The following is a 23,100-nucleotide window of genomic DNA, read 5'->3' on the forward strand; positions in this document are numbered from 1 at the left end:
GGCAGGCGGTCAATGTTCTCTCATATATATACAAAGTCCATATATCACATTTTTTCAGCTATGGCAACTTGTTATATTTCCAGGTTTTCAAATATTCATCATGATCTAGAAAGAAACAGGTGTTCATGGGCCTTGGGTAGATAGGATAAGTGATAATGATTTCATTCGATCTTGCACAGCCACTGGTGCGAACCGCTGTCATGAGATGACGTGAACGACATCAGAACTGAACCGGAATGGGTGCGACTACTGACGGCGACACGCTCTAAGCAGGGGCATGCTCGTAGGGAACGAGGTTACAGAGAGCATCAAGCAGCAGGGAAGAGCTAGAACGGAGTATTCCTTCCTCCGAAGCTTCCCACCGGAGTGCCTCCGGTCCACGACTCGCAGCTTTTTCAGGGTCCGGCTTCGCCGTTCGCCCGTCTTGCTGTTGTTGAAAAAGTCTGGACTCGAGTAGTCTTGATTGGGGCTGGGACCACTCGTTGAATCGTGTGTTGGGCTGCATGAGCCTACATGTGGTCTATGTGATTGAGGGAAAAGAGAAGCGGGAGACTTGGGTTGCCTCTTCTGACGATCGAGTGGAGATGGGGAGGGGGACGGGCTTACTTTTCCCTGTGATGTGGTAGGTGTGGTACGTGCAGGGCTTGGGTGGACGGTTGTGGTTGCATTTCAAACCGTTGATGTTTTGAGGTTTTCTCCCTTTGACTTGTTGCTGGTGGTTGCGTGGCTGGATGAAAAGTCGGCCCCGCTGGTGGTGTATGCCGTGTTCAAGGTACGTGTGGTGTGTCTTGTGGTACGATGTGATTTAGATTATTGGTTTGAAATGATGTAGTCGGGATTTTGGATCCTGGGGACGGACGGGAATAACTGATTTTGTCTTTTCTTTGATGTCAACTCCCTTGTGGTGAAATCCCTGGAAAAAGTAAGAAAAGGGGTTTGTGAGAAGGTTTGGGAAATCTGGAGACGGCGGCTATGACGGGTTGATAGGGTGTGACGGCAACTTATGGTTGACATTGATGTTCTCTCTTTCTCTTTCTCAGCTGGCACTTAATCGTGAGCGCTGGGCGGGGGGTATGGGGATGATGCGGTCACTACTGGGATGAGCTTGATCAAGTGAAGGATTATGTGGGCGCCGAAGATGGAGAGAGTGAGACTTTGTTGAGTTGAGCCAGGTAAGTAATTAGGTACGGATAGGTAGTGGAAGATGAGATGGGTAGGATTAGAATGATGCCGTTGCGAGTTCGGGATGGTGGGGCAAGGCGGGCGGACGGACGGACGGACCGGGTGAAAGTGGCGCTAAGGTATACGGATGGTGTCCGGGTTGGGGTGGAGTTCGGACGGGTTCCGCTAGCATTAAACGCGTCTTTTGCCCGTTCTTCTCACCTATGATCTTCCCAGGGCTCCTTGATCAGGTTTCGTCGGCCTACTGAGCAGTTTACTCCATGTATGATATGTTTTCTAATCCAAGGTGAGTCGAAAGGACCCGGGTCACTGTTGAGAGACCGGGTGGTTTTCATCATCCCTTCGGTATGAGGCTGTGACCGTGCGAGCTGGTCGAAAGCCCAGTGCGGTTATGGGAGAGAAAAGTTCGTCCCAACATTGTGAGTATCTTCGAAACGCTTACGTGGTTGGCCGGATTGGTATTTATAGCCTCTTCTCTTTCGGGTGGTCTAGTCTACGTCGGTGAGAGGGGCAAATCTTGCCCGGTTATGACATGAAGACCTTCTATTGAGGTTACGGCTTTGTGGGGGGATGAAATGTGTCTATTGATCAGATTATGACTTTTTCGAGTTGCTGGAAAGCGAGTCGATATGGCTGGGAAGACGGGTTCGGCTTCTCGAGACCGTGCTCCATTTGCTGAGCGGGAAATATGAACCCTCTAGAAGGTTTTCACAAGGATGGATCTTTCATTATCCCCAACTGCCTCGATGCACAAGGCCGGATAAGGATGCCTCACGGGGATTGAGAATAATGGTAGTCGGTACGGATAGATGCAGATGTTATCGAGAGCCACACGGCGGTGGCCTTGAGCTGGCACTTGTGTCCAAGTCAGCGGAGTGAGGAAGACTTGATGGCGGCAGTCAGATTAACCGCTCAGAATGGAAAGCCCGAGTAAGCCTGAGTTATACTGAAGCCTTTATCTCTCTCACACTGTTCGTCTCGCTCTCGCACGAATATGTGGCGTCGATGTGCGGGATGGAGACTGAGATGGGTGATAGAGTGATTGAGAGTGCCTTTGAGTACTATGTAGTTGAAAGATGAGGTACAAGGGCTGGCCATGGTTATCACGAGTCAGAGAAAATAAGCCACTAAAGACTGTCTCGAAGAACAGGAGCATCACAACAAGTCCGCCAGTGGTGTGGCGCATGGAACATGGGATCGAGTTGAATGCGAGCCTACTTATAGTAACTAGATGCGCATCTCCGTGAGACTGTGCAAACTTGATCACGATACATGAAGGTTGGAGAGCCACGGAAGTAGACTTAGAGCGTAGCTGACGTAGCATTGCTTCCTGATATTCCCGTCCTTATGATGAACTGTGACGAGTTATGCTTTGTCTCTATCTCTTTATTAGTGGCAGCACGTCATAGCTTTCGCTTTCAAAGGATGTGTGGACCAACTTCTAGATGAGCTGCGATACATGATGCAATGCCGTCTTCTCTTTCCAGTCATTGCAAAAAGTGAAATTAAGGAGCCGCTTCTGCAGAATTCGCTTCTTAAAAGCGTGTTTACTTTATACATGTTCAAGCCGAAATTAGTAGGCAGTGGGCTGGTGCCCACGTAGAGGCGAGCTTATAATAAGTAAACCACAGGTTTCTCTCAGAAAGCTCTACTTTAACACTAGCAGGTCAAGGCAGCCTTGGTGCTATAACTTAAAGCACTTATTACAATTAAACGTCCGTGACTAAGCAGCTCTTGTAAGGTCGTGATTGTTCGTGACGAATACGTTCGAGCCGAAGGGAGGTGGAGCGAACGAGACGGTGAGCGTTCTTGGGCAGCTTTAGTAACTGAAAGAGACGTTCGAGGTCGGTCTCATTATACCTGGTCTCTTGTCTTTGATGATCCCTCCCACCGAAAACCTCGCCACTTGTAACCATTGCAAGTGGTGTGGGTTCCTGTCGTTCTGGTCCTTCAAGAGTGAACACGCTTTGTAGGTCGGGGACTACTGGCAACAGAAGTACTGAGCCAGCGTCTACACACTTCTCTAATTCTCGTCCCCATCACCAGACACATACCCTTTCGCCTAGCCACCTCAACCTAAAGCTTCCTCGCAAGACACCGCAACCTCACGTAGCTAATCATCTCCCCATCCCCCGGAATCCTACAAACATGCCTCAACACCTCCACGATCTCCCTAACAACCTCCTCCCTCTGCCCGCCCTCCTCCGGCACAGCATCCAACAGTTCCTTCCCCATCAACCTAACCCACCCCTCCACGCCGCCCTTATCCGCCGTCGTAGGCCTCCACTCCCTCTCGACTTTCAACACCTCCCACCCGCCGACCTCCTTCTCGAGCACCGTCTTCAACCACTCTTCATCGGGGAAGAACCAAGGGTCTACGGCGACGGCCTTCTCTATCCCCACGCGCCGCGCGACGGCCATGACGATGGCGGTACGCATCTCGGCTACGTTGCCTAGACCGCCCATTTCGAGGGCAAAGGTGGCGCCCGGGAGGAGGGCGTCGCGGATGGCGGTGAAGACGGGGATGTGGGAGCCTGGGGGGCGGAGGATCCAGTGGAGGGCTGCGTTGGAGAAGGCTTTTGTGAAGGTTGGGGTGTGTAGGGTGGGTGTTGAGGAGGTTGTGATTTTTGTTGCGTCGAGGACTGGGATGGGGGGGGGCAGTGTTAGTTTCGCACAGGGAAGAGTTGCCAATTCGTTTGGATATGGTAGAGAGGAGAGAAGAGAGGAGAGCTGTACCTTCGAACTCGCAGTTTGAGAGGCCTGCTGCTGAGACGGCCTTCTTGGCGGCGGAGATCATGCCTGGGGAGGCGTCGATGCCGTGGAGGGAGCCTTTTCCTTGGGAGAGGACTTTTCCGAATTCGACGTCGAGGATGCCGTCTGCTTGAACGTTAGCCTGGTGTACTGTACTACGGTCAAGTCCATCGTCGAGAGGACGGGTGTGAAGGATCGAGGTCTGGGACTCACCACCGCAGCCGACGTCGAGAATGACATCGTCCTTTTGCACATCGAGCCACTGGACCACCTTGGTCGCCAACTTGGGGACGAAGGAGGCGGAGTGCTGGTAGGCCTGGGTATTTTGTGAGTCTAAGGCTGGCGATGATGGTTGATTGATACTCGAGCTAATAAGGCTTACCTCGGATGACCACTTATCCTCTTTTTGTTCGGCCATGTTTGATTTAGGATTCGAAAGATGATTCTGGACGGGAGGGTATGATGGGGTATGAATAGATGGAAAGGACCTTTACGAGTACGTTGCGAGTTTATATAACTTTCTCTCGTCTCCGACTTACACGCAATCTGAAGTTTAAGTGGAATGAGTGAAGATGGGAGGATGCGACGACCGTCCGAGATCGGACCTGTTCGACGGCCGCACGCTGCCCCGCATCCCCCCTCCCCCCGACTATCTGACTTTCACGGCACGGGGATCCGATATGCAATACTGAAGCTCACACTCCGTAGACATGGCTTGTTATATCCGGAATCCAATTTGGGAGGCCCTATGACTGAATTCTATCCAATGATCTGATTTACATTATATAACGTCGGTCGCGAAATCGGCGGAGAAGAATGACTTGATCTTTTTGTCTTCAGTTGACGCGAAATCATTAGCTACGACAATCTAGATTGTCTGCCTTTTCGAATGGACTCCATTCCCAAAAAGCTTAGTCAATGTCCAACAGCTTGTACTTTTCGTCGCCCAAAGCATCCTCTACCCTCTGCATGAGTGACAACACCTTCTCCTCCTCCAACCTCCTGCCCACGACCTGGACGCCGACGGGCAGGCCGTGCATATCCTTGGCATCGTACAGCTTATACGCACCGTATGCCACGCCATTGAGCTTCTTGATGTTGAAGTCCGCGGGCAGCTGGTCCAGGTCCTTGTCCACGTGTGTCACGGGGAGGACGCCGGCGGTGTAGTCGAGCTAGATAGTTGATTAGCCACTCACTATTCCTCAAACGCATGAATCGTGAACAATTGGAAAACAAACTCACCAAGTTGAAGAGGAACGTGTACCCGCAGCTACTACACGCATCCTTCATCCCATCATGCGGCACAGCAGGCGTCGCATTAGGCGGCGTGATCAAAAAGTCCACCTCGGCCGCGTTCCACCAGTCAAACCACTTATTCCGGTACGCCTCCCGCCTCGCGACGAGCTTCCAGTTCTCAAACGCCGACTGCGGCCGCCAATCCCGTACGAGACCCGCCCAGATGTCGTCGCGACGGACGTACTTGACCCAGAGATAGTACAAGTATCGCAGCGGGCTGGCGAGGTTCATCAAAAACTTCATCTGCGCCGCGCCAGGGTCATTCCACTCCCCCGTGCGGAAAAACGTGCTAAACATCTGACACCCGTCGGCGTTGAGCGCCAGGGCGGCAATCTTGAGACCTTCGTAGGGAGAAGGGGGATTAACCTCGATAATCTCGTGGCCCTGCTTGCGCAGCGCGTTCTCGACCATCTCCAGCGCGCGCCGGCACGCCGGGCTGGGGTCCACGACGCCGTCGGTGCGCATCACGCCGACGCGGAGCTTCTTCCCGTCGTCCAGCCACGCCTTTTCGGTCTCGGCTCGCCACGCCAGCGGGTGGACACTGTAATCGTACTCCCACGGCTTCATCCCCACCACGGCGCGCGTGAAGTACCGCAGGTCGTCCAGCGTCCTCGTCATGGGGCTATACACGGACGGCACGCCCTCCTGGCCCGGCATGCTCGTGCAGAAGCCCAGTTTCGGCCACCGGCCCGTGGAGCAGCGGAGACTATAACAGCCTGAGAAATGCGCCGGCGCTCTCACGCTGCCGGCGACGTCACTGCCGATGCCGATGCGTCCTCCCATGGCTAGGAGCGCGGACTCACCGCCCGTGGAGCCTCCAGGGGAATAGCGGGTGTTATGCGGGTTCGTGCAGCGGCCCCAGACGTCGTTTGTGGACTCGAAGCTGAGGAGGGTGATGGGCAGGTTGGTTTTCACGTAGGGGACGGCACCGGCGTCTTTGAGGAGGCGGACGACGGGGCCGTCGGTGGCGGTCTTGTTGCCTACGAAGCTGCTGAAGCCGACGGTGGTGTCGTAGCCGCCGACGACGATTGTGTCTTTGAGGCTGACGGGGATGCCGGCTAGAGGGCCCTTGAGGTTGACGGAGCCGTCGGCCACCCACTTCTCGGCGGACTCGAGCATGACCTCGGTGAGGCAGTTTGTGCGTTCGTGGGCCTTGAGAGCGACTTTGCCGTAGGTTTTGAGAATGTCAATGGGTTTCAGGACGGTCTTGTGGACATCTTGGACGAGTTCCTCGATGGGTTTATCCAGGATCTGGCGGTCTTGTGGAGAAAAGGGGCCTTTGTAGGCCGTGAGACGACGGATTCTGTCTGCGCGTTCAGATTGCTTGAAGTTGCTGTTTCCTATGTGTCAGTGAACCTCGGGGGTTTTGCGGGTTATAGGCACGGGTGGGATGGCAGACCAGTCACGACGATGTTGGAGATAGTCGAATGGATAGACCATCTTGTATGTGTGGGTGGTGAGTTCTAAGTATGTGTTGACCAGGTGTTGCTACGACTATGAGAACAAGGTGAAGCTAGTCTTGAATCTGTGAAAATTCACGATGTAAAGGTGAGAAGAGCGTGAAGGTTTGTTGTAAGATGATGGATGCAGGATGAGAGCTTGGGATTTATCAAGGGAGAGGAGAGGAGAGACGGCGTCGGGGTCAAGGTACTTACACGCTCGGTCACGGGTAGCCGGCGGAGTCGCGGGGAAGCCCCGCTCCCCTTATCGGCCGCTGGGGTAAAAGGGCGTAAGGCGCGCTGTACAGAGTCCCAGAGCCTGCTAAGCAGCTACCTTGGGTAAGGTCAAGTAAGGGTACCTCACCTGCCACCTTATCTTTGGCCCGCTGATATCCGCCTGAAACTTCCCTGCTGGGTAAGTGAATGCGTCGGTGAGCCAGTGGACACGAACCAACAACACCAGGGCCTCCCCGCATGTTGGGTCCAAGGTGAGCCGAGATGCGGTCCAGCTGCGGTTGCATGTTTCATTATCGAATCGATTCATCCCTCTGGCGTGCTTGCTCCTGACGGTGTGAGAGGTCAATGTGTCCTAAGGGAGTTCTGCAGGTACTTAAAAGTGTGATGGTGCTCGTGGCTTACCCCAGGTTTTACGCCATGACTGTCACTGTCATTGAATCATGCGTGCCTGGCATTAGTGGCATGACTGAGGTTGGCTGTAAAATGAACTCATCTCAGGTACGAAAGGAAAAGCTTTTTATCATCAATTTTGTTCCCAAATGCCCAAATGCCGCTGCTTAATGTACTTTCTGCTAACCCAAGACCGCTTCACAAAACCGGTCTTCTCTCGTTCCTGTAGTGATCCGCAATCAAGAACGCCAACTCGAGCGCCTGCTTCTCATTGAGTCTCGGGTCGCAGAAACTCGTGTAGTTGGTCGACAAATCATCCTCGTCCAATCCCTCGCTACCACCCAGGCACTCCGTCACAGCATCACCAGTGAGCTCGAGGTGGACGCCGCCCAAATAACTCTTTTGCTCCTTGTGAATGCGCAGCGTCTCCTGCAGCTCCTCAAAGATGTCGCGGAACCGCCGCGTCTTGATGCCGCCGCCCGTCGAGACCGTGTTGCCGTGCATGGGGTCGCACTGCCAGACAACGCAGCGATTGTACTCGCTGTCCTCGACGGCGCGGATGTGCGCCGGCAGCAGCGAGCGCACTTTCGAGGCGCCGTACCGCGTGATGAGGGTGATCTTACCGGGCTCCTTGTCCGGGTTTAGCGCGCGCAGCAGGGCGAGGAGGTCGTCTACGGGCGTGGTGGGTCCGACCTTGATGCCGATGGGGTTGGCGATGCCGCGGAAGAACTCGACGTGGGCGCCGTCGATCTGTCGGGTGCGGTCGCCGATCCAGAGGAAATGGGCCGAGGTGTCGTAGTACTCCTTCTTGGTCTCGGTGGGGCCGCTGCCGTTCCGGGAGCCGTTGCCGTTTGCTGTGGGACGCGGGACGGGCGTCTCCAGGAGGCGGGTCAGCGGCTGTTCGTACTCGAGGAGGAGGCCCTCGTGGCTGGTGAAGAGGTCGACCGTGTCCAGCTTGTCGCTCCGGTCGGCGCCGATGGTGTGCAGGAAGCGGAGCATGTCTGTGAGGGAGAGGACGGCCTCGGAGTACTTTCTCTTCAGCTCCGGATCCCGGACATGGCCCAGGCCCCAGTCCAGCGGCCTGTGGAGATCGGCGATGCCTGATGAGAGGCAAGCTCTGATGTAGTTGAGGGTTGCTGAGGAATACTGGTAGGCTCTTTGGTGCTGGTTAGCTCTTGTGGTGACACACGATTTTCTGCCTGACTCACTTTACGAGTCTCTGCGGGTCAATTTCGCGCTCATCGACTTGGAAGCCGTTGAGGATGTCTCCCCGGAATGAAGGCATCTCCACACCATCAACTATTTCCGTAGGGCTCGATCTCGGCTTGGCATACTGACCAGCCATACGCCCAATGCGCACCACCTTCTTGTCAGCACCCCAGACGAGAACCAGACTCATCTGCAGCAGCAGCTTAATCTTTGACTCGATTGCATTGGGCTCGCAGTAGTCAAATAGCTCCGCGCAGTCGCCGCCCTGGAGCAGGAAAGCCTCGCCGAGGGCCACATCACGCAGGTGCTGCTTGAGTGCGACAATCTCCTTTGGGTGAACAATGGGGGGTAGACGTCCCAGTTCTTTGACGGACTTTTTCAAGCCCGCTTCATCTGGGTAGGCGGGAGCTTGCTTGATGGGTTTTGAGCGCCAGGAGTCGGGCGACCAATCTGCGGAGGAGGACATAGTGTGATGTGCTGTGTTGGTCACCGGTGTTGGTGACTCAAGACAAAATGGTGGACAGTCAAGTGGTGCCGAGTTGATTCGTTGCCCAGAACCGACGTAGATGGAAGCTGGAGTAATAACAAGTAAGTTGACTTGAAGTGAAATCAGCAATGGCTTTGAAAATGATTCAACCTGAAAGTCATAACAGAGGGAAAGAGACCTAGTATATGTACCTTGGTGAGTCAACAGCAAAGTGGTTCAAAAGCGCTTGGAACACGAAGTGATCGAATCTGGATACTCCGCTGTGCCTACCTTACTAGGCAAGGTAGTGAAATGGACCGGTGAGTGGGATGAATGCGAGCAGAAAAATCCTTAATAACGGGCAAGGGCCTGGTAACCTGCAACGGTGTGCTTGCTTCGCTCGAAATTGGCCAATGACAACGAGAGGGACGGAACCGAAGAGAGCAAACTCAGGAACCATACCATCCGTCAAACCCTGCGTGTTTGTGTGTCGAGTTTGTGGTGTGCGTCTTTGGTGCTAAACCTGAGAAATAAAGTTGTACATTGTCCTCCTCCAGGGCAACGCTATGCCGAGGCGTACCGACCTACCTCGAACGCTCACCATCGGTGTAAGCGGCCGTGGCGGCACACCTCCCCTCACCTGCGGATACCTGACCTAAGGTACCTTCGGCGAGGTACGTACCGGAGGGTAGCTCTCCCCCTCCCCGCCCCCACCTTAAACCTGCCCCACCACAAATTCGATTCCGATAGAGCTGCCTCCTGCGCCGCCGTGCCGTGCCCGACTGTTCACACAACGTCACAGCTCTTCAACGCGAATAGTCCCACCTCTCAAACTCCGATCCAAAGCCCCTCGAATCGACCGATTAAATAATTACCTACACACTCCGAACACAATGTCTGAGAAGCAGCCCCCCACCGTCGTCGAGGGCGCCACCGCCGGTGATGTCGAGGAGGAGGTCCAGCCCGCAAAGTCAGCCGAGGACCGCAAGGCGGCGTCCGCCCTCGCCAGTCTCGATGCCGGCGGCGACGATTCAGGAAGCGGGCAGGTCGATGTCGATGCCGCGCAGAAGGCGATCAAGGGTCTGGGTGGCGCCACCGCTGCCAAGAAAGAGGTGAAGAATGTCAAGGTCGATGCCGCCGACGTTGCGCTGCTGGTTAGTCAACCTCCCTACCTGATACACTGGGGGACGGCCGGGAGATGGGGGTCCGGGTCATTGGAGACAAGGCAGATTTGTTGAATGACGGGAATGTATGAGACGGATACATGCTGACGGAACATAGGTTGACGAACTGGAGCTCACCAAGCCCAAGGCGACGGAGCTGCTCAAGGCCAACGACGGCGATGCGGTCAAGGCGATGAAGGCGTACCTGCGCTCATGAACGGTTCGAGGTGGTTGACGGCTGGCATGGTTATAGACTTCGGAGTAAAAGTTTTAGGTTACGTTTGTTCAGGCCCAGGATTACACATGTTATTCAATGGTTCGTCTCCGTCTACTTCGGCACAGTTTCTTATCACGGCAAGGCTAACTTTTGCGGTACACAGATCAGATGACCAATGTCTCGAGCTTGAAATAGAATTGAACGCCCTTCTTCCCAGGTGGACTGCATTGGACCTCACTTGTTTCTACCTAGACGGCATACTCATCGTGATTCGATCTGAACCAGACTCGGCCCTTGACAAGCGTGACAGCTCGACGAACGCCGACTTCTTGCCATCACTGACATTGATCTATGAAGCTGAAACATGAGCACCATTCATATTGACTCACTGACGACGCAAGTGAAATCTAGTTTCCCCTCGCCCTGGGCATGATATCCTCCATCTTAACGCACTTTGGCTCCCACAGATCCGTCTCATCGCCCATCCATATCGGACTCCGCCCCGGCATCCCACGCCCAGGCGGCCCGGTATGGTTCCCACCATACCCAGGTCCCCGACCCCGATACGGCGGCGGCGGCGGCGGCGGACCATACCCAGGCTCCGTCCCGTTCCCCAGTCCACCTTCCGGAGGCGGCCTCGGTCTCCTGCCACCCCACACGGACCTCAACAACGGCCACATGGGGATATAGCATCGCTCATCCCACCCGCACACCTCCCGGCACCGGATGAACTCCCCTTCCCAACCAACCCACGCCCGAAGCCGCCTCACACCGTCCGCCCACCTCTCGCTCGCAGCCTCCAGCTCCGACGTCTCCCCTCTCTCGAGATCATACCACGCCCTCTCGATACCGAACCCTACCTCCAGCAACACCTCGCAGATGCCACCCATGACCTCCTCCACCGCGTCCCTCAGATCCCGCTCCCTCACGCTGAGCGGTAAATCAACCATCAACCTCGTGTACCGATACCGACACCGCGAATACGTCTCCGCAAACAGCGCGCCCCGGACATCCCACGTCTGTCTATCAATCTCGCGCGGATACTCCAGGAAAGAAACCAAAAACATGTGACTCTGCCCACGCAACTTGTACAACCACTCCCTCACCGCCGTCACATTCCCCCAGTCCCGGTCACCACCATCACCATCGCCGCCGAACCTCGCCCCCTCCTCCATAACCATCAAATGCCCAGCCGTCCGCTGCACAATCTCCCCCATGGAACTCACCCACTCCATCCCACTACACCCCCCCTCGCCCACAAGCGCATCCCTCAACATCACCTCCGTCTCCCACCTCATCCCCGCCGCCGTCTCAGCCGTCACATTCTCCAAATGATGCATCCTTCTCCGCCTCCCAAGCTTCGCCAACGCCTCACTCCGGTTCCCAACACCACCCTCTCCTCCATCACCAGTCCAATACCCCTCCGCAGTAAGATTCAACCTCGTCCGCTCCTCCTCCGCACCGGATCCCCAGAATCGATCCGCGTACCAGCTCGTGATCCCGCACCCGAGCACCCGCGCCCTCGTCTCCCCTTTGCCCTGCCCGAGACCATTGGACCCGTAGTGCCACGTCGCGGAAGCAAACCATCCCCACCCCTGCGTCTGCAAAAACGGCTCTCGCTCGGCGGGACCCATGATCTCGCGCCAGTTGGGCGGCATCGGCGGACGGGAAGGGCTTACGGGCCGGTCTGTCAGCGTCGGCTGCGGTGGGAGCGGGTACACCGACGTCGGCACCCCTTCTTCGCCATGCATCCTCCCATCTGCCTTCTTCACGTCTCCCTCAACCTCATCCCCCTCCACCGTCTTCTCTCCATCATCATCATCCCCCTCCCTCAACTGCGGCGCAGTAACATTCCCCCTCCCAACCAACCTCAAACTCCCCCCACCCCCAAAATCACACCAAATCATCTCGAACCCCGTATTCATCCTCACCACCCCCTCAAACCCCCACCCCGGTCCGCGCAGCCCCTTCTCCAACAACCAGTCGCAGAGCCCCATGGCCCTCTGATACTCGGGCTCCAACCCGCGCCACGGACCTCCATCACTCTTCGGACCGGATACGTTGCCGTATAAATGCAGCATCTGCGTGTCCAGCTGCCCGAACCCCATCAGCGCAGCGGACTCGCCGTCAAAGTAGAGCGCTTTCACGGGCCGCGTGGTTTGGTATGTTAGCATGTAGCTTTGGCGGGTGCTGCCCATTATACCGTAGGCCATTTCTCTGAAATTGTATTCGTGTTAGCCTGCCCAAGCCAGTAAACTTTTCATCTACGAGACTCGGTATCACAAACACACATACACACACACACACACCATGAAACATCTACATCACAACCAAACACGTATCGAAACCATGAATAACACGGGCACACACAAAAACAGCGGAAGGGGATCGTGCAACCAAAAAAACTCACATATCAAAAGCAAGCCACTCCGGACTCGGCACATCCTCCTCATCCATCCTCCCGTGATAAAGCAGCGTAAACGCGGGTACCTCCACCGCCGCCATCGTGTGTCCGTTAGGGAACACTGTGTTACTCCACTGCTGGAGCAATCCATACGCCGAAGCAAACAGGTGAGGCGCGGGCGACGAGTAATTCAGTCGAGCGTACCATGGTGATGGATCTGTACCATCACTCTTTGGTGTTGCTGTAAACGGCGATGAAGGGTTGGACTCATCTTGAGATGATGAATATGATGTCGATGACGACGACGACGATGATGATACACCCACGGGTTTCTGTACCTCATCCGCCGCGACGGCAGTGAACTGCACCGCCAGCAGCGACGTCGTCAAGGCTCGCAGTGAACGCATGCTTTTTCTTCGGTGATTCTATGAAATGCAAATGAAGATAAAAAGAGGAAAGGAAGAGGAAAGGAAGAGGAAGTCTAGCTTATCATCTTCGCCACATTCAGGCAAACAATCGGTATCAAAGCTCGGAGTCTCATGTGTGTCGGATGGATCTTCCTTATCAATCAATGCCTTCTCCTGCCATCCCGGAACACCGAGTCAAGTTAAGCGCGCTCTCTGGAGACTCGGGACTTTGGTTGGTCCAATCAAAAGAACGCGCGGCCAACATGCGTCACCTTGTCAGATACGGACAAGGGTCCAGGGACTTTGGAGTATTCACAAACATCAACTTTCAAAGTTGCAACCAAGATAAACATCAAAAGCATAGGTGAGGAAAACACAGCGAGAGACAAAAAGTTCCGTTCAAATTGTGTTCCAAAGACAACTGACGCTGCCCTCGCAGCCAGCGTATGTTCTGATGTACAACCAATCTAATAACCTAAACACCGTATTCCAGGCCCTTTCGGAACCCATATCCCATATCCGTGTAAACGCCGTCTAAAACCAACCCCGTCGCATCTCGGCCTAGGCCTGAGTCGACAAAACGACAAAAACAATTGCAAAATAATCAACATCTAGCGCCAGGTCTTGGCCAAGGGGCTGCCAATCTTGGGAGCAAACTGCAAGCTCTTCCTGCGAGCAGCCATCAGGCGCTGCATGACGCTCTCGTCCTTGTCTCTGTTGAGAATACCCTCGCCCATCTGGACAAAGGCGTTCTGCTTAGGAGGGCAGGTTTGCATGTGCAGAGTCTTGGTGGGAGAAGAGTCGTACTCGGTCATCCCAGAAGGCGTCTCTGCAGCATAGCGAGCAAGAGCCTCAGGCGCAGGGGTGACGGGAACAGGAGAGATTAGGCCCTGCCAGTCATCATCGTCGTCCTCGGCCTCGTCTGAAGGGGTGTGCATCCACACCGTGCTATCACGTCGGTTCATGGGCGTGTTGGGCGCAGTCTTGGCATCACGGCCCGCCTTGACGGGCGTAGGAACAAGCATGCCGTTCTGGTTAGCGAGCGCTGTAGGCTCCATGCTTTTGCGACGGCGCGCGCCTCCACGGGGTACCATGGAGGTGTCGATGTAGTAGGGTGCCTCTTCGAGCCACTCATTCTCACGCTCGCAACTGTGAAGACCGATTAGCCAAATATCATCTTTCATTAGGATTAGAAGAAACTTACTCAAGAACCCAGCTCACACCGACACACTGCACAACACCATTTGACTCTCTAACCTTCTCCATTGTGCGCTTGCCGCCATCCTTGAAGACGACGTGAGTGATGCCAATCTTGGAGGCATCCGAGTTGCCAGTAGCGCTCGGGTTCCAGTTCCAGGTCTTGACGCAGCGGGCTCCCATCTGACCAAGAAGCTCGACAAAAATGCCACTGGCATCCGCACCCTCGGTGGTGTGCACATCCACAAAAACGACAGCTCCACGGAGGAGACCTGAGTTAAGGTCTCGGCGGGGAGTGCGCGCCGGCGTTCCGAGGCTCGACCAGATATCAGACTTGGCCGGAGTGACGGGAGCAGAGTCGAACTCGTTGTCGTTCTGCTCTTCCTCATCTTTTTGGTTCTTGCCGGGCGAGTAGGAGATGACGGTAGCACTCCTGTTCAGGCTTGGGCGGCTGACGGGGAGTCGGGAAATGCTGGCAGCACGCTTCTTCTTGGGGCGAGGGGTCGACTCGTCAGCAGGTTTAAGAGGAACCTTGGAGACGGTGGAAAACTCGCGCGCCAGAACACGGTTAGGAGTCACTGGCGGGACATACGCATCGCCACCAAACATGGCGGGATCAACGGGCATGTCGTTCTCATCGCCGTACTCTTGGCTCGCCTCGGAAAGAGTATCATCAAAGCTGTTGGACGTGTTGACAATCTCATCAAGCTCCTCAGGTTCCATCAGAGACATCTCATTGGCCTCGGCCGCAAGAGCCATGTCTTCCTCAGTGACCATGAGGTCGTCAAACTCGGGATCTTCGGCCTCAGCAGTGGCGGAAATCTCAGCCTCAATTGCAGCCTCAATCTCATTCTGAGCGTCCATATCGGCGCGGACGGTCATCTCGTCTTCAAAGTACGTGCTTCGGAGGGGAGATTCTCCTGCGCGAGGCGTGGCAGCACCAAGGCGTCCAGGGGTGACGGGTCGTCTGGGTGTCTTGGAAGGGCTGGCAGCAGACCAAGCGTTGAGCTGGTCTGCCAAGGGAGTGAAGCCAACACTGGAGACCCGAGACTTGGCAATGCTTCGTCGAGAGTTGGCGGGGGTGGCAAGAACCAAGTTGTGAGCTGAAGAGACTCTGGGGCTGTTGGCGAGCTCATCGTCAGAGTCAGACTCCATGTTGCTGTACGGATCCATATCCTTCTGGCGCAGGCCGAATATGCCGCTAGGGGCACTCAGTGTAAGCTGGGGTGCAGCCGCGGCTTGAGGCTGGAAGTAGGCTTCGTCGTCGACCATCATAGGCTCTCCGTCCGAACCCAAACCATCCTCAGTAGCCTCGTCAGCAAAGACGTCATCCTCTGCAAGCTCCTCTGACTGCTGAGCATGACTGATCTCCCCAACAATTTTCGTCTCCTCAGTGGGAGCCTCGAGAACCGGCATGTTCTTCTTGAGCACGGGGTCGGCGTGCCTGGGCAGGACAGCTGAAAGGCGACCGGGGAATTGCATCGGCTCTTCCAAGTGAATGGACTCGTTGAGCATGGCCTCTGCGACCTCATCCAGCTCGTCATCATCCTCAGCATCGCCATGCGACTCTTCGGCCATGAGCTTCTCGGAAGATCGCTTGACAGGGCGTAGAGCAGTGGGCGTGGACAGCAACAGAGGCTTTGTAGCAGGAGATTGCATTTCCTCAAGTCGCTCCATGGGCTTTGTAGCCATACCCTTGATAGGAGACAAGGGTCGCTTAGCTGGTGACTGAAGCAGAGAGGCCTTGAAGTTGGAAATCTTCTTCTCACCCTCATTGGTCGAAGGCAGAGTAAAGGGCTTGATGGCGGACTGCGGACGCTTGGCGGGCGACTGAAGCAGAGACGATTTGAAAGAGGGGACGGCACCGTTCTCGCCGCTCGGTTGCATGGATGCTGCAGGCTTCAGAGAAACTCCCTCGGCACGCTTCGCCGGGGACTTCATCGAGTCCCGGAATGGCGAGTTGGGAAGTCTCTTGGCAGGAGAAGCTAGAGCATTGGTGGCTTCGTCCTCTTGGTCCGCAGGCTTGGTGGAGTTTTCGTCATCATGGATCTGCTCTGGTTCTGAAGTCTTGTCGGCGGGGAGCAGATTGAGCTTCCTGGAGGATCCGAGGGCACCAGTGGGCGGTTTTGTCGGGCTCTTCATCATTGGTCGCGGAGGCGTATCCGGGCCGGCCAACTCGTCATCGGAGAAGTCGCGAGGCATGGGGACCTGAGTAACCTTCTTAGGGCTCAGAGGAGTCTTGTCCGTCTTCGTGGTGGTGGTGGAGGCAGCGGCGGTGGCGGCGGACTTGGTAGATCGGGGTGCCTTGGGAACGGGTGGCTTTCGTACTGGTCTGCCCCTGAGACCAGTGGTAGCTGCGGGCTTCTCGGTCGTCTTCTTGCTTGCGTCAGGAGCGATGTTTTCCTTTTCGGGTTCTTGGAATGTTACCGTCTTCTTGACGGCGGGCTTTGCTGCTGTGACTGGTGCTGCGCGAGTACGCGTCGTCGTCTTCTTCACTGGCTCCGCTTCCTTGGCGGGAGCTTCTTCAGCTACCACCTTTCTAGGCCGGCCACGGGTGGGCTTTACTGGCTCATCTTTAGGAGCTGAGGGCAATGTGCCGGAAACCTGTCGAGCAGCAGCTCGTGCACGAGTTGCCCGGCCAGGAACACCACTTGACATGGATGGTGCCGTTGCCGGTGCCGCAGGCTCCTCTGTCTTCTTGGGGCGGCCTCTCGTAGCTCTTGTGGCACGAGGTGCGGCGTCTGATTGTTGTGGCTCTTCGCTGTGCTCTTCCTCCTCAGCATCATCGGCTCGTGTCTTTCTCTTCGCTGAGGTCGATCGCGTCGGTGCAGAAACGCTAGCTTTGGCCTTGGCCGCAGCGGTCACGATCTTGGTAGCTCTAGTGTTCGTCGTGGTATCGGCAGTCTTTGCAGCTCTCGAGCGCGTGATGCGCTTAGGGGGTGATTGAGGCTCCATCTTGTGTATGCGTGTGGGATTTGAGAGCGGGTGCAAAAAACAAAGATGAGATAGAATGGGTGATTGTTGTGTTTGCTGGTGGATTAGTACAATGCAGTTGTCGAGAGTTATGTTGTCGTTTATTTACATGATGCTGTGATGGTTGAACTGGAAGCTCCAAAGTCAGGGAAGAGCGGGCGGAGGGTTTTGTTGATATGGAGCTTCGCGTAATTGCCGTTGCCATGTCAACGCCGAAGGGATCCACTTTCGGAACGCTGCAGCTCTTTCCCGGAACAAAAGTGTCAGGTGCCCTACTCTGAAAACCCCTAACACCTGGCAGCCAGACGTCTGCCAGCCGTCCACCACTTTTCTTCAGCTCATTCTTCAAAACAACGTCACTGACAACGAGAACACGTCCGATCCTGGTCTAAACCGCGTCATCGAAAGATCTATTGGATCAGCCATCACGCCGGTGTCACCTCTCGCAAACAGTGAATTGTCCTGGCTGGCATTGTTGATCAACAATGAATGCGATTCATGCGTTCGCCAACGGCATCTCCCAAGCGACCAGCGTCGCATCAATGACGATGCCTGTCTGCTATTACCACAAACAGATCCTGGACAGTTGAAGTTGAAAGAGCGCAACAGAAATCACGAGAGATGAAATATTTCGCGAATGACAATTTCTTCGGTTCGCTTTGACGGCGTCCTGACAAATGCAGTTTGGCTGGCCGAGACATTGGGACCAGCATCGCTTTATTGTTCAACTCTCACCATGCTTACTCCTAGTTCAAGCAAGCGACGCATCGACCGCCTGACGTCGAGGTGGGCTCAAGAAGAATTTTGTTATGGACTCTTCTAGGCCTTGCTGAAACATCTCAGCTCGCGCAAAATTATCAGTTGTGCTTGATCAAGAACGACGACATACTTGTCCTCATCCCGTGTTGAAGTACCCGAGAGATCTCGTTCTATAGAGAGCATCTCTCTCCCCGCACTCAATCTGCAACCTACTCTATTCCGGCTTGTCCCTCCTGACAAGGCACACCCTAGACACAGGCATGTCTGTCTGCCCGCACCACCACTCGCTAATGCGGTGCGGCGGCACCTTCTGACGGCATGGGCCCTTAAGCAAAACTCCGGTAGTGGCTGGCTCGGGATCGACCCTTCATTGGACCCTCGGGAGGCTCATGCAGGCCATAGGGCAACCCGAGGCTCAAGGAACATCACAAACTCAAGCACTGTTGCATCCCTGGGGGCTGCTGTGGGCTGTATCCGTACAAATTCCGTACGCGCTCGACCCAGAAAGGACTCGGTCAGACTCTGAGGCCCGCATGTGGAGGATATCGTTCCATGCTTCCCGACATACTTCCATCGGGGTTACGCTGCCGTGCGTTATGATGGCCGGGTAGCGACCTCGGCGAGCCGCAGCGAAGACAGCCGCAGCAGAGCATGGGACTCGGGAGTCAGCAATGGGGATGGCGCAGGCACACACACAGCAGGCCAACACATTGCACGAACACCAACCGTGTTAGCCTCCGCCTCTTCCGTTGCCGCCGATCGATTTCAGGCACCGTTCTTGGCCCTGCTGTGTCGACGCATGCCTCGTCTCACCCGCACAAATCTGTCGCTGCCATTCGCCACCACGGTCCAAGAGGAGGCAGGACTGCCGTATTGTATACGATGGCATACCGAGGAACTGCGGTCAGCACGGATGGAAAAGTGTCACACATTGTCCTCATTAGGGAAGACCGTGGCAGGGGAATAAGCATCAAACGCCTCAGGAGGCTTGCAACTGATGGCTAACCACCTCAAGGAAGGGCTTGAGTCTGACAGTTCGGGCACGAGCACAGCACATGCACGAGCACACGACAGCAAGGCGACGTATCCGTACTTTTACTCAACGAATGCATATGCTTCAGCGCGATTAGAGAGTGCGGCATGCAACATGCCACACAGAGTGACGGTTGACCAGGTTCCATCTCATAAAACGCCGCACCCGAGGCCGTGGAACCCGTCGCTTCAGCATTGCGGCGCTTGATCTCATCGCGCCCTCGGCCACCGTGCTCTCTGTCTCTTTCTCGCCTTTCTCTCTCTTTTTGTACTAATCTCTCACAGGGTTTGTTGTCTCCTTGCATCGTCCGGACCCGGACACTCTTTCTCATCTCCCCGTCGGCATCTTAGACCGACTTCTGCCCTATCGTACAAATACCCTTCGTACTCTTTTACGGATCTTCTCTCGTCTTCGGCACCCGCGTATCCCTACGACTCCACATTGTTTCCAATGAGCTTCTGATCGCCCCAGAAAAGAGGCCGCCTTTTTTCTTTCACAAATTCCCTCTTTGGGCACCAGACCACTACTCCGTACGGAGTACCAAGACTCCTTTGCATCCTGACCTCACATCATCACTAGCCAAGCCGGGCGATCCGGATCTTCCCATTCGCTCCATAGCCACAATTTCCGCGTAACTCATCTCATCCCGCCTCAGCTGCCCAGGACGCCTAGTTTATTAGGCTCTGCGAGTTACACAGTACTCATCTCCCTCTCATTCGCCAGTCCACACATGAAACTTTACGGATACCGCACACAGGGTCAGATCAAATATCACCTCAATCAGAGAGACCTTGTTCAGGTTCTCGGACAGACTCAGACTCCACCGTCGTATCGTGGAATTCTCCGCCGTTTACAACACCTTTTTAATAGCCGCTGGACCACGCTCTCCTCTCGCTTGAGGACCCTTTGATTGAACATCTACCAATCTCCCGAACTTGAGGTTCCTTTCGTTCTCGCAGACGACGTCGTCACGTTTGGGAGCGGTCACTGGGAATTCAACTAATCCTAGCTCTCACCATTGACAACTCATCCCAACACCCACTTTGGACAACGCAGGAACTGAACCTCCCGTCAAATCGCATCGCTCCTCCATCAGCAACCAAGCATTGGCCAACAAGGGGCTCTGTTGTAGCAAAAAGACCACGGCATCCCGACGTCTCAGTCCGATCAAAAAGAAGGACCGCGCTCGCACTCAGAAAAACTCTCCAATTCGACGTCATACCGGCCGACACCAGGCGAAAACCTTCTTTAGCTTGACGGGTCCGTGAAAAAAGCCGAAGCCTTCTCATCCCCGTCAAAGTCGCCGCACCGCACAGCCGCTGGGCCATGCCCACAAGGTCGACCATCGCTGGATCCTATTACTACTAGTGTCCATCCGTCGCCCATCTCTACCGTCCCTTCCGATCCGTCCTCCTTCTATTTTGGAGTCTGGGCTATCCATATATCTTTCACACCCAATCCTTTTTGTTTGATGCCCCCTTTCAAGCTCCCTTTCTGTTTGCCCACTTCCAAATCAAAAACACCTGGTTCAACCTATCCAATAGGCCCAGGACCAAAGAGAATTCCCACACAATGATGCTCCCATCCCTATTGGCAGTGGCTGCTGCCGTTGCCCCAGTGTGGGCGGTCGATCCCGTGAAGCCAATGGCGGCCGGGCTCATCATGGAGGCCCTGGACCCCCGTGCCCTTCCCGACTCCCCATCGGGGGGCTACGCCCCCGCGATCGTCGACTGCCCGTCCGCCCGTCCCACAATCCGGTCCGCATCGGCCCTGTCGCCGAATGAGACAGCATGGCTCACGCGCCGCCGCAACGTCACAGTCGAACCAATGCGCGAGTTCCTAACCCGCGTCAGCATCCCCAACTTTGATGCCGGCGCCTACATCGACCGTGTAAAGTCCTCGTCATCGCAGCTTCCCAACATTGCCCTCGCCGTGTCAGGAGGTGGTTACCGCGCCCTCATGAACGGCGCCGGCTTCCTCGCTGCCGCAGACAGCCGGAGTCCCAATTCGACATCAGCCGGCCAGATCGGGGGCCTCCTCCAGTCCGCGACTTACGTTGCCGGTCTTTCCGGTGGTGGATGGCTCGTCGGCTCCATGTTCACTAACAACTTCTCCTCGGTGGTCGACCTGCAGCGCGGCTCAAAGGGGTCTGCCGTCTGGAAATTCGACCGATCCATCTTTTCCGGACCCAAGGAATCCGGCTTGTCCATCCTCAACACAGCCGAGTACTGGAGAGACGTCGCCAAGCAAGTCGACACAAAGGATCAAGGCTTCGAGGTCTCCATCACGGACTACTGGGGCCGCGCCTTGTCGTACCAGCTCATCAATGCCACCGACGGCGGGCCATCCTACACCTTCTCCTCCATCGCCGACATGCCCGACTTCCAGTCCGGCCAGCAGCCCTTCCCCATCCTCGTCTCCGACGGCCGCGCTCCCAACGAGCGCATCATCTCCCTCAACGCTACCGTCTACGAGTTCAACCCCTTTGAGCTCGGCACCTGGGACAACACAGCCTACGGCTTCGCGCCCCTCCGCTACCTCGCCTCCAACTTCTCCGCCGGCCGCGTTCCGGACAACGGCTCCTGCGTCCGCGGCTTCGACCAGGCCGGCTTCGTCATGGGCACCTCCTCCTCCCTCTTTAACCAGTTCATGCTCCAGAACCTCTCCTCCGCCGGCCTGCCCGACTTCATCCAATCCGCCCTCACCAGCATCCTCAACGTCCTGGACCAGGACAACAATGACATCGCCCAATACGTGCCCAACCCCTTTTACGGCTACAACCCGCGCACAAACGTAAACGCAAACCAGACCCAGCTCTCCCTCGTCGACGGCGGCGAAGACCTCCAAAACATCCCCCTCCACCCCCTGATCCAACCCAACCGCGCCGTCGACGTAATCTTCGCCGTCGATTCTTCGGCCGACACAAACTACAACTGGCCCAACGGCACCGCCCTCCGCGCAACCTACGACCGCGTCGCCGAGCCCATCGCAAACGGAACCCTCTTTCCCCCCGTCCCGGACGCAAACACCTTTATCAACCTAGGCCTCAACCGCCGCCCAACATTCTTCGGCTGCAACGCCTCAAACTTTACCCTCTCGGGCAACCAGCGTGTACCTCCACTGGTTGTATACCTCCCCAACGCACCCTACGTCGCCCACTCCAACGTCTCAACATTTGACCCGAGCTACGAGCTCGACCAGCGCGACGCCATCATCCAAAACGGCTACGACTCGGCTACCCAGGGCAACGCGACGCTCGACACGAACTGGCCCGTCTGCGTCGCCTGCGCCGTGCTCTCGCGCAGCATGGCGCGCTCGCGCGAAACCGTGCCGGATGCGTGTGCGCAGTGTTTCTCGCGGTACTGCTGGAACGGCACGCTGGATACCAGCGACGTGGACTATAACCCCACTTTCGCGATTGGCAACATCGAAGCGAATAGTCCCGCCACGAGGACGGGTGTTAGTTTCGTGGCTGGGTTGCTGAGTGCGGTGGCGGCGATGTTGGTGCTGGCGATCTAAAGAGTTCCTGCTTTATGTGAACGAGAGAAAGAGAGAGATTTGCGCATTAACGGCCTTTTTTTGTGTATCATTACGGCCGGCATTGGGTTCTTGCTATATGTACAACCCTCGTTACCCCGAGATTAAGGGACTTTTTGGGGCACTTCGCCATCGTCGCTCCCTTGAGAGCAGGAAAACAGGATACTGCTCTGGAGTCGGTCAGCATCAGGATCACGGACATCTTTCATGACAGAGGGCAAAGCAGAGGTTGGGGAAGAAGCAAGACTTCGTTCTACACAAATCTCGTTAGAGAAAGAAAGAGAGTGGGAGATTGAGAACAGATATGACAGTGGGAGAGAAGAGAGATGCATAGTCTTTAAAAAGCGAATCTGGGATATCCACTAATGCAAATGTCCTTCCATATAAAACATGACTGCGTCGAAAAGGCCGCTGCGTGTCATGCCATGTCAAGAAACCAC

At 55.6% G+C, this 23,100-nt stretch overlaps 8 protein-coding genes across 8 annotated transcripts; 2 read left to right on the forward strand and 6 right to left on the reverse strand.

Annotated features, from left to right (window-relative positions):
* Window positions 1–2,848: 2,848 nt before the first annotated feature.
* On the reverse strand, window positions 2,849–4,591 carry BDP55DRAFT_673320 (methyltransferase domain-containing protein). Its single transcript, XM_060575589.1, has 4 exons — window positions 4,316–4,591; window positions 4,147–4,249; window positions 3,919–4,059; window positions 2,849–3,824 (listed from the first exon to the last, which is right to left on the reverse strand). Exons 1-4 carry the CDS (start codon window positions 4,349–4,351, stop codon window positions 3,259–3,261), a joined length of 846 nt encoding a protein of 281 aa, XP_060426262.1. The 5' UTR covers window positions 4,352–4,591; the 3' UTR covers window positions 2,849–3,258.
* Window positions 4,592–4,644: 53 nt separating this feature from the next.
* BDP55DRAFT_706251 (amidase) lies at window positions 4,645–6,898 on the reverse strand. The gene is made up of 3 exons (XM_060578052.1): window positions 6,629–6,898; window positions 5,176–6,562; window positions 4,645–5,105 (listed from the first exon to the last, which is right to left on the reverse strand). The coding sequence occupies exons 1-3, from the start codon at window positions 6,667–6,669 to the stop codon at window positions 4,845–4,847; spliced, it is 1,689 nt and encodes a 562-aa protein (XP_060426263.1). The 5' UTR covers window positions 6,670–6,898; the 3' UTR covers window positions 4,645–4,844.
* A 493-nt stretch (window positions 6,899–7,391) lies between these two features.
* On the reverse strand, window positions 7,392–9,100 carry BDP55DRAFT_252471 (3-deoxy-7-phosphoheptulonate synthase). Its single transcript, XM_060566287.1, has 2 exons — window positions 8,504–9,100; window positions 7,392–8,451 (listed from the first exon to the last, which is right to left on the reverse strand). The coding sequence occupies exons 1-2, from the start codon at window positions 8,968–8,970 to the stop codon at window positions 7,494–7,496; spliced, it is 1,425 nt and encodes a 474-aa protein (XP_060426264.1). The 5' UTR covers window positions 8,971–9,100; the 3' UTR covers window positions 7,392–7,493.
* Window positions 9,101–9,699: 599 nt separating this feature from the next.
* On the forward strand, window positions 9,700–10,538 carry BDP55DRAFT_673330 (uncharacterized protein). The gene is made up of 3 exons (XM_060575590.1): window positions 9,700–10,124; window positions 10,252–10,449; window positions 10,514–10,538. The coding sequence occupies exons 1-2, from the start codon at window positions 9,864–9,866 to the stop codon at window positions 10,348–10,350; spliced, it is 360 nt and encodes a 119-aa protein (XP_060426265.1). The 5' UTR covers window positions 9,700–9,863; the 3' UTR covers window positions 10,351–10,449; window positions 10,514–10,538.
* On the reverse strand, window positions 10,539–12,291 carry BDP55DRAFT_673332 (uncharacterized protein). The gene has a single exon (XM_060575591.1). It carries the CDS (start codon window positions 12,273–12,275, stop codon window positions 10,758–10,760), a length of 1,518 nt encoding a protein of 505 aa, XP_060426266.1. The 5' UTR covers window positions 12,276–12,291; the 3' UTR covers window positions 10,539–10,757.
* On the reverse strand, window positions 12,292–13,485 carry BDP55DRAFT_673333 (uncharacterized protein). Its single transcript, XM_060575592.1, has one exon. The coding sequence runs from the start codon at window positions 13,159–13,161 to the stop codon at window positions 12,757–12,759; it is 405 nt and encodes a 134-aa protein (XP_060426267.1). The 5' UTR covers window positions 13,162–13,485; the 3' UTR covers window positions 12,292–12,756.
* Window position 13,486: 1 nt separating this feature from the next.
* On the reverse strand, window positions 13,487–17,454 carry BDP55DRAFT_673335 (uncharacterized protein). Its single transcript, XM_060575593.1, has 2 exons — window positions 14,366–17,454; window positions 13,487–14,310 (listed from the first exon to the last, which is right to left on the reverse strand). Exons 1-2 carry the CDS (start codon window positions 17,311–17,313, stop codon window positions 13,773–13,775), a joined length of 3,486 nt encoding a protein of 1,161 aa, XP_060426268.1. The 5' UTR covers window positions 17,314–17,454; the 3' UTR covers window positions 13,487–13,772.
* Window positions 17,455–20,767: 3,313 nt separating this feature from the next.
* Window positions 20,768–22,642, forward strand: BDP55DRAFT_558605 (lysophospholipase; the record flags this gene model as incomplete). The annotated part of the gene is made up of 1 exon (XM_060569820.1): window positions 20,768–22,642. One exon carries the CDS (start codon window positions 20,768–20,770, stop codon window positions 22,640–22,642), a length of 1,875 nt encoding a protein of 624 aa, XP_060426269.1.
* Window positions 22,643–23,100: the final 458 nt, after the last annotated feature.

This window comes from Colletotrichum godetiae (genome assembly GCF_030913485.1).
Source record: "Colletotrichum godetiae strain CBS 193.32 chromosome Unknown BDP55scaffold_39, whole genome shotgun sequence".
Lineage (NCBI taxonomy): Eukaryota > Fungi > Ascomycota > Sordariomycetes > Glomerellales > Glomerellaceae > Colletotrichum > Colletotrichum godetiae.

What these genes read in the sequence shown, in the direction of transcription:
- BDP55DRAFT_673332 (XM_060575591.1), bottom strand. Translation starts at nt 12,275, where the DNA reads ATGAATACGGGGTTCGAGATGATTTGGTGTGATTTTGGGGGTGGGGGG.
- BDP55DRAFT_673333 (XM_060575592.1), bottom strand. Translation starts at nt 13,161, where the DNA reads ATGCGTTCACTGCGAGCCTTGACGACGTCGCTGCTGGCGGTGCAGTTC.
- BDP55DRAFT_252471 (XM_060566287.1), bottom strand. Translation starts at nt 8,970, where the DNA reads ATGTCCTCCTCCGCAGATTGGTCGCCCGACTCCTGGCGCTCAAAACCC. An exon ending in GACCCGCAGAGACTCGTAAA is followed by an intron (nt 8,452 to 8,503) that starts GTGAGTCAGGCA and finishes CCAGCACCAAAG; the next exon opens with AGCCTACCAGTATTCCTCAG.
- BDP55DRAFT_673320 (XM_060575589.1), bottom strand. Translation starts at nt 4,351, where the DNA reads ATGGCCGAACAAAAAGAGGATAAGTGGTCATCCGAG. An exon ending in AGGATAAGTGGTCATCCGAG is followed by an intron (nt 4,250 to 4,315) that starts GTAAGCCTTATT and finishes CAAAATACCCAG; the next exon opens with GCCTACCAGCACTCCGCCTC. An exon ending in CTCAAACTGCGAGTTCGAAG is followed by an intron (nt 3,825 to 3,918) that starts GTACAGCTCTCC and finishes CCCCCATCCCAG; the next exon opens with TCCTCGACGCAACAAAAATC.
- BDP55DRAFT_673335 (XM_060575593.1), bottom strand. Translation starts at nt 17,313, where the DNA reads ATGGAGCCTCAATCACCCCCTAAGCGCATCACGCGCTCGAGAGCTGCA. An exon ending in GGTGTGAGCTGGGTTCTTGA is followed by an intron (nt 14,311 to 14,365) that starts GTAAGTTTCTTC and finishes CGGTCTTCACAG; the next exon opens with TTGCGAGCGTGAGAATGAGT.
- BDP55DRAFT_673330 (XM_060575590.1), top strand. Translation starts at nt 9,864, where the DNA reads ATGTCTGAGAAGCAGCCCCCCACCGTCGTCGAGGGCGCCACCGCCGGT. An exon ending in CCGCCGACGTTGCGCTGCTG is followed by an intron (nt 10,125 to 10,251) that starts GTTAGTCAACCT and finishes GACGGAACATAG; the next exon opens with GTTGACGAACTGGAGCTCAC.
- BDP55DRAFT_706251 (XM_060578052.1), bottom strand. Translation starts at nt 6,669, where the DNA reads ATGGTCTATCCATTCGACTATCTCCAACATCGTCGTGACTG. An exon ending in CTCCAACATCGTCGTGACTG is followed by an intron (nt 6,563 to 6,628) that starts GTCTGCCATCCC and finishes CATAGGAAACAG; the next exon opens with CAACTTCAAGCAATCTGAAC. An exon ending in ACACGTTCCTCTTCAACTTG is followed by an intron (nt 5,106 to 5,175) that starts GTGAGTTTGTTT and finishes TCAACTATCTAG; the next exon opens with CTCGACTACACCGCCGGCGT.